The 15195-nt window shown below is 45.1% G+C and overlaps 5 protein-coding genes across 5 annotated transcripts; 2 read left to right on the plus strand and 3 right to left on the minus strand.

The window, feature by feature from the left end:
* Nucleotides 1-81: 81 nt before the first annotated feature.
* On the plus strand, nucleotides 82-1286 carry K441DRAFT_617640 (NAD(P)-binding protein; the record flags this gene model as incomplete). Its single annotated transcript, XM_067645807.1, has 3 exons — nucleotides 82-776; nucleotides 880-972; nucleotides 1129-1286. Exons 1-3 carry the CDS (start codon nucleotides 128-130, stop codon nucleotides 1284-1286), a joined length of 900 nt encoding a protein of 299 aa, XP_067500154.1. The 5' UTR covers nucleotides 82-127.
* A 303-nt stretch (nucleotides 1287-1589) lies between these two features.
* K441DRAFT_578621 (uncharacterized protein) lies at nucleotides 1590-3672 on the minus strand (the record flags this gene model as incomplete). Its single annotated transcript, XM_067644298.1, has 5 exons — nucleotides 1590-2326; nucleotides 2376-3024; nucleotides 3085-3321; nucleotides 3387-3557; nucleotides 3613-3672. The coding sequence occupies 5 exons, from the start codon at nucleotides 3670-3672 to the stop codon at nucleotides 1590-1592; spliced, it is 1854 nt and encodes a 617-aa protein (XP_067500155.1).
* A 489-nt stretch (nucleotides 3673-4161) lies between these two features.
* Nucleotides 4162-5495, plus strand: K441DRAFT_578463 (uncharacterized protein; the record flags this gene model as incomplete). Its single annotated transcript, XM_067644291.1, has 5 exons — nucleotides 4162-4576; nucleotides 4646-4800; nucleotides 4863-5094; nucleotides 5145-5267; nucleotides 5323-5495. The coding sequence occupies 5 exons, from the start codon at nucleotides 4162-4164 to the stop codon at nucleotides 5493-5495; spliced, it is 1098 nt and encodes a 365-aa protein (XP_067500156.1).
* K441DRAFT_643008 (subtilisin-like protein) lies at nucleotides 5432-6264 on the minus strand (the record flags this gene model as incomplete). The annotated part of the gene is made up of 2 exons (XM_067646708.1): nucleotides 5432-6020; nucleotides 6094-6264. Coding segments are annotated over 2 exons (414 nt in total), but the record flags the coding sequence as incomplete, so codon positions are not given.
* A 4201-nt stretch (nucleotides 6265-10465) lies between these two features.
* Nucleotides 10466-11347, minus strand: K441DRAFT_238369 (acetyltransferase). Its single transcript, XM_067640695.1, has one exon. The coding sequence runs from the start codon at nucleotides 11207-11209 to the stop codon at nucleotides 10646-10648; it is 564 nt and encodes a 187-aa protein (XP_067500158.1). The 5' UTR covers nucleotides 11210-11347; the 3' UTR covers nucleotides 10466-10645.
* Nucleotides 11348-15195: the final 3848 nt, after the last annotated feature.

The following is a 15195-nucleotide window of genomic DNA, read 5'->3' on the forward strand; positions in this document are numbered from 1 at the left end:
AGAAAAGTTCCCAGGCAGAATTTGCCGAAGCGCGTCTTCACGGGACTTCGCGAACGGACAGAGACCCAAGACACCTCCACCGAAAGCCTCAGGCGTCTACGTCACTCCTAAATACCTTTCCACCATCATGCGTCTACGGAAATTCCCCGTCCTTCGCACGTTCCCATCTCAGTGTTGTCATCCCCACCACTTTCAAACCCGCCCCATCTCCACCGCTTCCCGTCCAGATCTATCCAGTAAACATGCACTCATAACTGGAGGCTCCCGTGGCATTGGCCTCTCTATAGCCCAGCTCCTCGCCTCCAATTCATGTCGCTGTACACTGGTTTCTCGATCTCAAGACTCCCTCCGTCAAGCCCTTCCTACTCTCTCCGCACCCCCTCCGGACTCATCCCCGCATAGATACATCGCAGGCGACATCTCATCTCAGAGCTTCTGGGACTCTCTGACGAGTTCGGCAGGGCAAGAGGCGGAGCCTAGCTTTAGCTTTGAAGGGGAGAAAGTGGATATACTGGTAAATGCGGCTGGGGTGACACACAGTTCTTTATTAGTGCGGACGGAGCCGGAGGACTTAGAGAGGGTACTTAGCACAAATTTGACAGCAATAGTATGGGCAGTCAGGTATTTGATTAAGCGAAAGTTTATGTGGGGTGGGAAGGGGAAGGACGAGGGTGAGAAGGCTTGGAATCCGGTCATTATTAACATCGCCTCACTACTAGGGTTGCAAGGCGGTAGAGGTGCAGCGGCTTATGCAGCGAGTAAAGCTGGTTTGTTGGGTAAGCTTTTTCATAGTCTAAAGCCTACACTCATGGAAGAGCATGATTCAAATAGTTTACTGTTTTGTAAGGGTAAATTACGACTAATATGTTTAAATTTCAGGTCTCACTAGAGCTCTAGCAGCTGAATTAGGACCTACTGGAATCCGGGTGAGTGCTATAGCACCTGGATATATAGAGACAGATATGACAGCAGGTATGTGCTCTGCTATATAGCTTTTCTCCCGGGTATTCATCCGCCACAATGACCCCCGCTCCCAATGCTCCATATGCCAGTTCATCCAATCCCAGTCCGAAAACCTGCCTTTCCGTCCGTAGGATCGCAGGATGAAAGCTAATGTACACAACGTAGGCATAGACCCCAAGGCCCGTGCTCAAATACTAGAGAGAATTCCTCTCGCACGATTTGGTCAAGCCGACGAAATTGCTGAAGCAGCCTTGTTTCTGGTAATGAACCAGTACGCAAACAATTGCATCATTAATCTCGATGGAGGTCTCAGCGCCACGTGAATCCGATCCGAGCACTTCCAAAGCGCCATCCCCTTATTTTGATATACAAGTCTGGGAAAAGATGTCTATGGTGCAAATCCCAGGCGACGGCGAAAAAAATGCATCTGAAGAAAATGTGGCTAAAATGGTCTGCCAAACTTGGGAAATTGAAACTCCATACTGCGCCGTGAAACCACCTTGGAGGCATAAACACCGCAAATAAGCCGAATGATGGTCGAATGAGTGCAATTATTAAGGGATACCTTCTAAAGCGTGTGCCGAAGTGCGTTGGCAGTATTGTGTTGAGATAATCCGAAAGATATCTCAGTCATCGTCGATGAGAATAGCACCGTTTGTAGAATCATCTAGCACAATGATATCACCGTTCTGGGTAGCGACCGAAGATTGTTCGGCAACCTTGCCTCTTTTACGGACCAAGTCATCCTCCAAGTCTGCTTCGGTGGCGCCTCGCTTGCGCTTGCCATTAACGCCATTTGTCACGACGACAGCATGGCCATTTGTCTCGGTAGGGGGAGTGGGTTTGGGTTTTCTGGCTATGTCCAATTTTTCGGCCAAATATATGGGCTTAGAGTCCTCTGGAAGAGATTGTTCGGAGATGGCGAGGACGAGGTTAACCCTAGGGTTTTCATCCTCCTCGTCTACGACGGTGATGAAGCTGTCTCCTTTGACGCCCAGCTCACCAAACTTCTTTGGAAGGTTGTCGTCAAGCTCCGGGTCATATAGAATACCAGCCTCGCTGCTGACACTAAATTCCCCTCCATATCCAAGCTCTAACTTGAGGAAATCTTCAACTAAATCGTTTAGTGTTGCCCGTGCCGTGTCCACAATAAGTGCCGATTGTGTCACGCTACACGCAGGACATTCGGGCTTCGGCGGTCGCAACGATTCGACTGATATGATACGTTCTGTGGATCTAACAAGGAAAACCATCTTAGCCTTTTCGAGGTCATCCCGCATCACTTTGAATGCTTGTAGTACGCAGAGGCCGGCAGTCATGGCATTCGTAGTTGCTATCGCAGGGATAATGTTTCCCGCCATTTCTAGAACATGTAAGCAATAGTAGAGGGAGCTAAGTCGAGGCTAGCTCACGTTTAATGTCAAACTTCGATCTTGTCTCAATGCTGAAAATGTATGACCTCAGGTTAGCGCTCGCAGCAACAAAATCGAGTGTATCCACATCATCTTTGTCGAACGTCAGTACTGACGGCGCATTTCCCGTCTCCCCATTAGCTCGTAGTTCTTCCAATCGATTACTCAACCGTCTGAGGCTGTCGATGAACACAGCGAAATTCTCAGCTAGGGTCCATACAATTTGGTCTTGTTGTGCTATGGCAGATCCAACACCGAGTACTTCCTGGGAGACTTTGTCGTAATCAAGGGGCTCCGGCGGCTTCCGCGTGTTCCACATGCCTTCCATGCTCCGTAGACGTTCGATATCCTCCTTGAAGACTTTTTCAAATACCATGCGTGGAAAGTCCTTAGATCCTATTGATTCTCGGATTCTCTTCAAAGCTTGCGATTCTTGCCGTAACTTCTCCAGTTCCTTCGCATTCTCCGAGTCTTCAGTATGATCGAGTTCTGGCGCATCATCCTCGCTAGTACCAAATATTTCCGTGAACAGATAACTTTTGCCCCAGACAATGCAATGAATAGGTTGGCTTGGCGTGCTTCGGATCGTGCAGACGGGAAAGCTTTTAGGTGTCTCTTTGACATTGCAATCGTAGCACTCCGTTTGGCCCTAGATATTCTCAGTGGATGTGGCTCGACATTTATCTCTAAGAAATAATGGGCCTCTTACCTTCTTGATGACTTGTACTTGTCCGTTGAAACCCGTCGTGCCGCTCTCGATCAGGGGTACATCCGCCGCCAAGCACATTTTGTTGACATGACGTCTCGCCTCCAAGTTGTCAAGCGCATTGAATACGATCGCAAAGCTTTTAAACCAGTTAACGTTGAATTGTGGGTCCTTGATATTGGCATGATGCGCTTCGATCTTGACCTTGGGGTTGAACTTTCCGGCGGACTCCTTCGCAACCTGAGATACCCGTTTTGTCAGTCTGTTATCACCTCACAGCCAGTACAGTTCCTCTGATCCCATACCAATGCTTTTGACTTCTTTATATGTTCATGCCTGAATAGAAACTGCCGGTTGAGGTTGCTCAGATCGATCGTGTCGAGGTCGACGATATGGATCTCTCCAAAACCAGTAAGGACGAGGTTTTTGAGCAGCTCACAGCCTATTCCACCAGCTCCGACCATCAATATACGCGACTGCGGACTTATCAGTAAAAGTCCTAGAAGGCTATAGCGCAGATAGAGCTATCACCTGCTTGATGCGACTGTGGAGTGAGCCAAGGCTCTGCTTAGGATATCTATCGCGGCCCATTGCGAATACAATGTAGGTGCTGAGCTGTGCTAAGACATGTGAGAGGATAGGAGAAGTTGAAATAAGGACAAGAGTGAGAGGTCAAGGTAAGAAGTGAGGGTGAAGAGTAATGCGAGGCAAAGGTGAAGGAGGGCTGCAGAACGCCGAGCCGCATCGATGCAGCCGTCTTGCCGCCCACTGCAAAAAGCACAAACCCCCGAAAATAAACGACACCAAAAATGCATCGCGGCTACCTGCAGCCTTCTGACGCTCACCTTTTTTTTCATTTTTGAAGGTCTTCATGTTCAGTTGCGCTCAAATATATAGACTTGTTCTCAAATGAGGTATTTATTTGCTACCAAGCATCTGTCACACTCAGCTAGACTTTATTCAACTCGTTTATCTCCAATCACTCCAATCATCGCCCAATCATTTTTCAAACCCCTTTCTGCAACAAATCCTTCCACCTCACCTCATTTTTACTCCATAAGTTTCTCTAAAGCATCAAAAATGTCTGATGACGAACCCGATCTCGAGCTTCTAGAACTCCTCCGCAAATCTCTTGGTTTAAGCCCAAAGGATGCATCAGCGCCTCCAGAAACAAAAGTGCTCCAGCATGCGGAATTCATTTATAATAACAGTATTGACGTGGCGCTTGATATGCGCAGTACAAAGAGGGCAGCTATAGTGGTCTGGGAAGCCATGCAACAGCGGTCCTACAGCACCAAAACGTGGTCTGAGCACGAACTGCATCCCAAGAGTAAAGATGAGAGCACTATCAACTTCATCTTTACCATGGATTTGTTGAATTTTTCTTTCTGGAGTGAAAAGAGCCAAGAGGAGAGGTTCACGGTGGACTATAAGGGAAAGAAGTGGACGGGATATTGGAGTTTAGTAGCTGCATTGCAAAGAGCACTTGATGAAGGTAGGGTGAATAGCCACCTCAGTGCCGATTTAAAAATTTGTTATATAAACTTCACACTAATTTGACTAGAAATCCCAATCACCACACCATCATTTTGGGCCAACGAAGAAGAATGCACAGAAGACGTTCTCCGCAACGTCTTTCGCTCTGCAACAAATGAGGAGATCCCCCTATTCTCCGAGCGCGTGGCTTGCTTAAGAGAAGCGGGTCAGATTATTGAAGAAGTGTGTAAATGTAAAACTCCTTGGAAAGCATGAACGGCGATATGAAGTCGCTAACGTCTCAGGAATTCGAGAATAGTGTAATCACACTGGTGGAAGACGCCAAGAATTCAGCTGCTGGCCTTGTTAATATACTGGCAGATCGCTTTCCGTGTTTTCGCGATGAGCATACCTTTGAAAAGCGCAAGGTTCGCATCTTGAAACGCGCCCAGATCTTAGTGGCTGATCTGTGGGCTGCATTTGAGGGCGAAGGTTATGGGGAGTTCAATGATATGAACAAGATTACAATCTTTGCTGGTAAGCAAAAGAAGAGATATTCGGTGCACTTTATACTTACAACATCCAAGACTACCGCATCCCTCAAATTCTGCACTCCCTCGGCTGTCTCATCTACTGCCCACCTCTCGAAAGCCGCATTAGGCGTCTCGACCCTCTCGAGTCCGGTCACAGCTGGGAGATCCAGCTACGAGGTATGCATTCCTCATTCCCTATAACTTAGATTTGCCCTAAATCATCTTCAACTAGGATGCAGCATCTGGTCCGTGGAGCTCTTACGCCGTGAAATCTTGCGAGAACATCCCGAAGCTAAAATTAACGCAAGCTTGATGGACTTTTTTCTCTACGATCTGATGAAAGAGAAGGAGCGCGATGGCGACGAAGAGATTCCGCATCATCGAACGCGAAGCATATGGTATTGATGTTCAAAATAGTAGAGATTTCTCAAGAGCGAGGAGCTGGACTTCAATTATGATAGCAATGGAAGAAAACGAATTGTCGCGAATCAAGGCGGCATTCTGCATTTAATTATGATGATCAAGAACCTGTTGTGGTTCAAGCAATCTTTCGACGACCGTCCAAATGTTCCGATCCCTCCACCCAATCACCCCAACTAAAGTGAATAGCCACGTACGTATCTCAGCCAGGCCCTACTGAAGCCCTTCAAACAACGACAGCATCATGGGGTAATTCAGTGTTCCCAATCATGCTACCAGATCCCAGCCCGTCGTTGCATTAAACCTATCAGTTCCGCATCCTGGATTTGCGCCCTCTATGGTACCATTTAGCACTTGTGGATTCGCATACAGCACTGGATTAATGAATCCGACGGTACTCTTGCCCTTAGAGAGCAGCTTATCATTAATAAGCGTTATGATAGAGCCGAAGGCAGGTGACGAGGCAGACGTGCCGTAAACAAGGCCAAACTGGCCATCGACGGCTATGACCTGCTTGCCGTCAGATTTTCCTAGATCAAATACTACAGCCATAAGCTGTGATTATGAGGCAGCGGAGAATTACGTAGTTGACCCCATTAGCAGAAACATCAGGGAAGCCCCTCGTCTTCTGCGTCTCATTATACGTGTCACTTCTATAAGGCAGCGGGTTGTTTTTAAACCATTCTCTCACGGCATTGGCCTGGTAGTCTGGCAATGGAAACACATTGCTAAAACCTCCGCCACTGTAAATGACGGTTTCGCAGACCATTTCCGGCTACGTCCCTGTTGCGGGAGCGGCGAGGTCGATTTCGGTTTTAACTTGAGTCGCACCTACAGCAGCGACATAAAAACAGGTTGTTGTAACCTGGCGATGGGGTCGGTACATCGGCCTAGGTTTCCGGCGACGCCTAAGGAGTGATGAACACATTTCCGCCAAATACACGTAAAACAGTAAGGGCTATCTCAGCGGAACCTGGAGGGTAGGATGTCTTGGTAATATCTTTCCATAGTTGTGGGTCTTGCAGTGAATACGCTTACCATAATCACCAGACGAATAGAGAACAGTAACACCCATCAAGCCGAATTTCATGGAATAGAGAACAGTAACACCCATCAAGCCGAATTTCATGGAATAGAGAACAGTAACACCCATCAAGCCGAATTTCATGTACTCATTGCACTGCCGCATCTCATAGGAGGGGGGAAGATCCGCCTCATAATAGAGCCATATGAAGTAGATATGACTTTCATGGGTTCTTATAGAGCTATAATATTACTATAATATAAAGACGATAGAGAAGATAAAGAGCTTCCAACCTATAGTATTTTAGAGATAAGTGGACTTAGAGAAGTATATAAGTTTTAGTAGTAAGGTAAAGATTTAGGACCATAAGCTCTTAGACCATTCATGGAAGATTAGTTTGGATAAGGAGCAGTATGCCAGTGCACAACGATCCATGGAAGGTCTGGTCTATGAGATAAAGCTTCCGTTGGCTATCTTTAATGCGTTCCCGATGAAGATCAAATTTATATTTATGCCGGCTTCAAGCTTAAGCGGATGCAAAAGCAACCTTGTGTAGAGGCATCAAGCATTCCCCGCACTAATCGCCACATTGACCCTGGATTGAGTTTCTTAAAGTGGCTGAAACCTTCAACTCCAAGAAAATCTTTCTAGCTGCCATGTGTAAAGATGCGCCGGGACTACAGGTTTGGATATTTGGAGTGCCACATTGTCCTCAGAGCAAAATTACTCCTCAATTCCGGCCACAGCCTCAGAGAGCTACGACAGATTTCTTAGGCCGAGCCGCCTCCATAATTCATCACCTTCGCGAGATTACTAAGGGCCTGTTTGGTTCGTCGGTTGGAGGCGAGATGGAGGCGTCATCTCAACGGGCTGATATCGAATTGACGCTCCCGTTTGGTTCCTCTAGCTTCATTTCTTGCTCTGATCGCTCCAGCTGAGCTTCATCTCGGCAGGCGCGCCTACACCCCTACAATTGCCTAAATAGGCTGTTAGTGCGGCTGAAAATTGTTAGTTTAAAAAATATAGGGGGAGACCACAATTTAAATAAACTGGAGCTTCCATTTTGTAACGCTAGTAAGCGCCCATCTAGAGCCTCTACTGCCACTTTCTGCCAAGACGTTAACGTGGTGGTTTTAAGGCCTTTGATTAAGCTCGCCATGCCGCCTACCCCCCAGCGAATTGTTATTATTACCCTTATATTAATCCTTATAGCTATTACCGCCATTATAGAGTATATATTGGCCGACTACTATAAGCCTACCGGCGTTTAGAGCCGTCCTTGCGATATAAATAGAGGCTAATTATAGGTAGAGGATTGTTTAGAGTTACCGCGTTAACTATTTAATAAGACGCGTATACGGCCCAAAGTGCTTAACAACCTCCTTAATTGGCTTATATTAAATACGGATCTTAAAGATTTAAGAGTCTTAGCTATTAAAAAGGTAATAACGTTCTTCTATATATGCGGCCATAGATCTAGCTGGCAAAACGTTAAGTAAAAGGTAGGTTATTTAACGGAGACAATAAGTCGGTATATAGCTGCCTATAATTAATTTAAATTATAGTAATAATTAGCAGCCATTTTCATAAGGTTTTGGATGCTTTACTATACCTTTACCGTCAAATTATTAAACCCCCACCTATAGAGATGCCAAAGGAGATTCTTAAATCCACTAAGCGCTGGCTATACTTTGCTAATTATATCGGCGCCCTTAACGGCTTATATATCTTTGCCTATATACCCGCGAATAAGTAGATTCCATACCAAAATTAATATAGCGATATTACATAAAACGTTTTAGCGGTAGTTAATTTTGGAATAAGCTTTACCTACGTTCTGCCTAGATAGGAAGGCTCTGCTTATAACGGCAGAGTCCTTAAAGACGCCATAAGCAAGGGATTTAAAGCTCCTCCAGGTCGATATTATCTTGCCGACGCTAGGTATACCAATTTAAATATAATATTATCGCTATATTAAAGCGTAAGGTATTATCTAAAGGAAATTAAAAAGGTAGAGAAAGCGCCCAATAATAAGTTTAAACTATTTAACTATTGTTATTTAAGTCTTAGGAATGTAGTAAAGCGTACCTTTAGTGTTTTTAAGCGTCGTTAGAGGATATTTAATAGGCCTTATTAATTTAACCTATGCACTTAATTAAAGCTAATTTATGCACTTACTGCTATATATAACTTCATTAATCTGCATTATAATATAATAGATAATTAGAAGGATCTTAAGCTGTTTAGTAATAAGAAATTAGAGCAACAAAGGAAGGGTTCTATAGTTGACCATTTATTAGAAGTAGATGACGAGGATTTAATTAATATAAGGCCTATGCAGGAGCGGCAAGAGGAAATCGCGAATAAGATGTGGAAAGACTACTATTAGGCAACTGGACGTGTAATATAGGCGTATATCTATACGTCCTAGTAGTAATATATAGAGCTTCTATTTAAAAATCTCAGAATATATTACTACTGCTATGTGTCTTTAATTCTATAAGCGAGTGGCCTAATAAAACTCCCTATCCCCGTTTTTATAGGCAAATATTTACAGAGATATTGGGAGAAAGAGAGTGGTAATAAGCTGATTATATACAGCGTTGAAAACTCTATTAAGATTCTACTCCTTAACTTCCTTAACCTCTTCAAAATCCTTAATATTAAGATTAAGCCGTACACGTTTGTCCCTATTAAAAGACGCTAGGATCTAATCTATCTGCTTAATATCCTCGCTAGCTTCTCTTAATAGCTTATAAACCTACTAAATACGCTCCCGTTAACCTAAGTTTATAAATAGCTTTATACTAAACTTCTTCTTAAATTTAGTAATGACTATAAGCTGCTAATTAAACTCTAAGTCCTTAAACTAATTTATAAATAGCTTAATCGCCTAAGCCTGTTTATCTATTATTAAGTCTACTATTACAGTAAGCTGCTTTGTTATTTGGGTAAGATTCTAACCTAAATAATTAGTTAATGTTATCCCGTCCTTCTTCTTCTTCCTAGCTTAAGTATTAGCGGTAAGAGTAGCGTTAGTAGCTGCTCGTTTTTTAAGGAAGTTGCCAACGGTGCTATTATCCTTATTTAAATTAGAAGTAGAGCTTTACTGACTAGGTGTAGTTAAGCGCTCAGTTAAACCAATAACAGCACTATCCTCTATATAATTATCGTTAGTAGCCTTATTACCTTCTATAAGCTTACTAAAGGTTATAGCTTGCTTACTAGTGGCGATTATATTAGCAAATAACTGGTAGTGCAGATCTTTAAGCTCTAGAGGCTTATGTCGGAACTTCCTTGCATCTGGATTGGCCTTAAAGTAATTGTTAAGGACCTTTTTTAACGCAGTAGGACAGCCTCTCTTATTCTACCCAAACCCCGACTAACCCTTAAGCTTAACCTAAGCCTTATAGTCCTTCTTACACGAGTTATGCTTTGATTTTATCTGCTTAAGCTCCATATTAGGCCTTTTAGCCTTTTCACGAACAGCCTCCGCGGCGTACTCCCACGCCTGCTTCTTATAGCCAGAATCGGCCCGCATTCCCTTATTAATTGCCTTAAATATTAAGCCCGAAAGCAGAGCCTCCTTTATATCAAAAGTCCATGCCAACGGCCCCCTCCGTCCTTCTCTGGGTATAATTGAACGCTCGCGATTGGAGGGTGAGGGTGAGGGTGAGGGTGAGCATGAGGTGGATCCGTCTCGTATTTGGGATACACGGCCTCTTGGCGCAGGCGTGCGCGTTGACATCATATAGGTGGCAGGTAGGGAAGGTGGAGGTAAGGAAGGTGGAGGTAAGGGAGGTGGTCCTTCCGTCAACTTCTAGATGGCAGTCAAACCAAACAGGTCTTCAATTTTACACCACTGACATGGCGTCTAAGACGCGGCAGAAGAGTTACACTAAAATGCGCCAAAAGCTACGACCACCTCAATTTAGAAACTGATACCTCCAGTGGAACCAAACAGGCCCTAAGGCATACACTCTTTTCATATCGACAACATACATTTCCGCATATCCGCAGCTGATTGTTTTTGTACACCTCTCCATAAACTCAAGCCCATGGCCAAGTAGAGCAAGTCGTGCAACTAGGATTGCAGCGGCAATAGGGTTCTTCAATTGTCAAGAGACTTCCTCATCGCAACCCTAGGCCAATTTCCTAAGACTTTGTCTTGCCTCTCACACAAGATGACGCGTCTCAAACCGACCGCATGATTGCATAGCAATGTCTCTTCATCCACAACTAGGAAGCCAAGCCGTTCATAGTATGGCTTGTTCCATGGAACATCCACAAAAGTTGTCAGATCCAGCGCCCTCATTCCGTTTTTCCTGGCCCATTCCGCCACGTGTTCGATTAATGCTTTCCCAATACCTCGGCAAGAGTAGTCTGGCAAAACGGTGACTTGGTGTATGAACGCGCATCTCCAGCCTTCAAGCCCATCGTTGTGCACGACGTATACCAGGATGTACGCAATTGGCTTGTCATCGTCTCCAGACGGCACGGCCACCCAGGCGTGTTCCGCTTGGTGATACACCATGAGAGATTCTAGAGACAGTGGAGGGTCATCCGCAATTACACTCATTCCCAGAGCGCGAAAGGCTTGACAGGAAGCCACTTCAATGGCTTGGATCAAGGGGAGGTCAGTGGTTTGGGTAAGGCGGATTGAAAAAGATTCCATTGTGAGTGTCTGGTTCAATTGCAAGAGCAATTGTCAACCTGAATGAGGGCATATTGGCGGTGTATAAAGCCATGGATGAAGTGAGTCACAAATGTATGTTGATTGAGGCACAGAGATAGGAAAGGTAAGCATTAGGAGACGCGAGCTCGGACAATCAGTTATTCCATAACGTGTTCCACCACCTAGCGCTCCGTGCAGGGTTTTGACAGAGCTCCGTGTAGAGCTTTAAGGGGGCTTCGTAGAGAGCCTCTGGCAGAGCTTTGTGTAGAGCCTCTGGCAAAGCTTTGTGTAGAGTTTCTGGCAAAGCTTTGTGTAGAGTTTCTGGCAAAGCTTCGTGCAGAGCTTTGGTGGAGCTCCGTGCAGAGCTTTGAGGGAGCTCCGTGCAGAGCTTTGAGGGAGCTCCGTGCAGAGCTTTGAGGGGGCTTCGTAGAGAGCCTTTGGTAGAGTTTCGTGCAGAGGCTCTGGCAAAGCTTTGTGTAGAGCTTCTGGCAAAGCTTCGTGCAGAGCTTCTGGCAAAGCTTCTAGTAGAGCCTTTAGTGGAGCGCCGTGTAGAGCTCCCTCAAAGCTCTGCACGGAGCTCCCTCAAAGCTCTGCACGGAGCTCCCTCAAAGCTCTGCACGGAGCTCCCTCAAAGCTCTGCACGGAGCTCTATCAAAGCTCTGCATGGAGCTCTATCAAAGCTCTACGCGGAGCTCTATCAAAGCTCTACGCGGAGCTCTATTAAAGCTCTACGCGGAGCTCCATCAAAGCTTTACGCAGAGCTCTGTTAAAGACCTACATAGAGCTTTATATTAAGAAAGAAAAAATTTATAGCTAAAAATTAGGGTCTGCTTAACTTGCTTAAGTCGCGATTTTAATAATTTACGGTAATTTGCAGCGATTTGCTACAAACACATAGATAGGGTAGGCGGGTGTAGAAGTAGCCTATATGTTTATAGCAAATTGCCGCAAGTTGCTGCAAATTGCAGGTATCGGAGGTCGGGGTTAGGCTTAGCATAACCTCGGGTTACGCACGACCCCCCAAGGTCCGCGACATATCGTCCAAATATCACCCCCCCCTTTTGGTGGTGGCCCCTACTTTTTGGACGCGTTTTTGAGGCCTAGGTTAGTACTAGGTTAGTATAAAGGTCCTCAGCGCGCGCCCTTAACCTCATCGTCGCCTCAACCCTCTCCTGTCCTCGTGCCCGCGCTAGCTCCTAGCTTACGCGGGGCTTCTGATTTTATATAGAAAGGCCTACTATAATTCTAATTCTATAATATAGAGCCCTCTTCTCCCTTCTCCTTTAATATTTACGCGTTTAGTAGCTCTATTTACCTATACCGCGCTTACGCGTTTTCCCCCTTACCTCTTGCGGATATAGAGTCTTTTAAGAATCTTCTTACCTTACGGTCCACTTTACGGTTAAAGGAAGCCCCCCTAGCCTCCCCCCTCTATAGCCTCCAGAGCGAATTTAAGGCCCAGACGGCGCGGCTATAGGATATTTATAAGGCCTAGCGCTTAAAGAATACTATAAGGGCGTATAAGCCGAAGTAAAAAGAGTGGGAAGACTAGTGCGCGAAACTAAAAGGCAATATGGACGGCGCCTGGGTAATAGAAGATAAGCTTTACCTATTTCTAGAGCAGTAAGTCGTTAACCAAGAATTATAGGCCGCTGGCTATTAAAAATGGAAGTCGAAACGGAAAGAGATATAGAAAGATAGTAAACGAGCAAAGAAGAGGTAGAAGACGGCGGGAGGGCAGCTAAGGGGGAAGGCAGCTATAGGGGCAGCCGTAGCCGCAGAGGAAGCTATAAAGGACGAGGAAGAGATATGGGATAAGGAGGCCCTAGACGCCCTATTTAATGAGATAGTCTAATACTTAGTTATAAATAGCTACGTCTCCGCTATTACTGAGCTTTATATATAGCAATTAGAAGGTAAGGCCTTATAGCCGCTATGGGGGGCAAAGCTCTCGGCGATACTAAATAGCATCCGCCGTAATAAGGACCGGATTTAACGCGTTAACTTTATTAACCGAAGCCTATTTATAATTACTGGCGGCTATAACGTTAAAGGGCTTAAAAGGGCGATTATTTAGTGCTAGGAGATAGGCTCTAAGATACCAGGTTTAGTTAAGTCTTATCTTTAAACTACGGCCGAGCATTTATTAGGTTTGTATATTACTACTACTATATACCTTATCTAGTTTATACAGCTGCCGTTTTCTAACCCGTTTCTTAGGCTATACTACCGTTACCTAGGGCAAGAGTAGATGGGACGTTTAGCTTACTAACCTTATCCTTATTAAACTAGAAAACAAAAAGCCTAAGCTAAACAAGCTAGCGCTGTATATAATTATATTAATAATATAAAGGAAGCAGAACTAGCACGGTAAGGTTAAGTATATAGGCTATATACGGAACGCTGACCCTATTCTCTACCCTCTCTCTATAATAGCCTTCTACTTCTTTAACCGCTAGGGTAAGAACGGTGCTAAGAGCTTTCTATCCTTTTAGTAGCTAGAGGACTACTATAACCTATACGTCTTCCCTAGCAGTGTTAAAGTACCGCAATGGCTGTTAAGCTATTATACGCAGTTTAAATAGAATAAGAAGATGTTCTAGGGAGTAGGGATTTACTTAAAAGAGAAGACCTATAGCGCCCGTAAGTAAAGCGTCCGGCACGCCAAGCTTAGCGGTATTAAGGAGACCTAAATTAAATGGGCCGGACGCTAGAATACGGACGCGATGATAGGAGCCTACCTTAGCTACCTACCCCGTATGTTTATGCGGTCAATTACTGGCTTCCTAAAGGAAGGAAAGGGCTACTTTCTTCCCTACGCGCGGGAGGTGCTAGAGGAGGCCCTCTGTTTAAAGATATAGCCTAAGACTAACGTCTGGCTAAAATATATAGAGACCTACTACCTAGATAGGGCCGATAATAAGGTTATACGGCTTAACCTTACGGGCTTAGGATTTCTACNCCTCCTCCGCGCGCTTAGGGTAATCCTATTACAGGACTTAGTAATCCTATATAAGCAGTTTCCGCTCCACCCCCTATAAAAGGACTCCCTCTTTAGCTGTGAGGAGTACTAGAGGTTTACCGCGTGGGTAAAAAGCTCGCTAGCTAACGTAGTTACGCTAAATAAGCTAATAATACGGAAATACTGGCCCGCCTATAAGGCCGTAGCTAAGCTAAAACATAAGGCCGCAATCTTAGAGATTAAAGGTATTTAATTATACGTGCATATAATCTTAGAACGCCTTAGTAAGATAGAAAGGTTATTGGCATTATTTGCACCTATACCTATATAGATCTAGTAAGAAAAGACAGGCATCTAGATAGAGCCTATGGAGTCCGTATATCCACCTTTAGGCGGGCCTACGCCGTCTACTATAACGTCTACTATATCCGCGCCACCCGCTTAGCTATCTATAATATCCGCACCGCCTACTTAGCTATCTACTATATCCGCACCCCCCGCTCAGCTAATACCCGTACCCCCTACTTAGCCATCTACTATATCCGCACCCCCCGCTTAGCCAATATCCGCACCCCCTACTTAGCTATCTACTATATCCGCACCGCCCCTACTAGCGCAGGCGTAAGCAGATACTTAACTACCTCTCCTATTTATTCTTAACCTGTAGGCGCCGCTAAGGAAATATAAGATACTTTAGGGCGGTAATTCGGTGTTCTAGCTCTGGGCTAAGTAGACTTTAGGGCTAGCGGGTAGGCCGTTAATTAAAGCTCTTAATTGCTGCTAGGGGGCACGCTAGCGGGTTAATAGCGAGGCTATATTTTATAGCCGTCGCCGCAGGATAATTAAGGATATAAGACGGCGTATAGAAGACGGTATGGCAAGAGATAAGAGATAGGCTATTAACCAGCTAGAGCAGCTGCGAGGCCGGCGTTCTTTAGATTAGCTTTATAAGAATATTTAACTACTAGCCCTTAGGGCGGGGGGGAGGGAAAGGGAGGGAAAGGCTTTGTATTAAGCAGTATAT

Source organism: Cenococcum geophilum, assembly GCF_001692895.1.
Source record: "Cenococcum geophilum 1.58 unplaced genomic scaffold K441scaffold_46, whole genome shotgun sequence".
In the NCBI taxonomy this organism is placed as follows: Eukaryota; Fungi; Ascomycota; class Dothideomycetes; order Gloniales; family Gloniaceae; genus Cenococcum; species Cenococcum geophilum.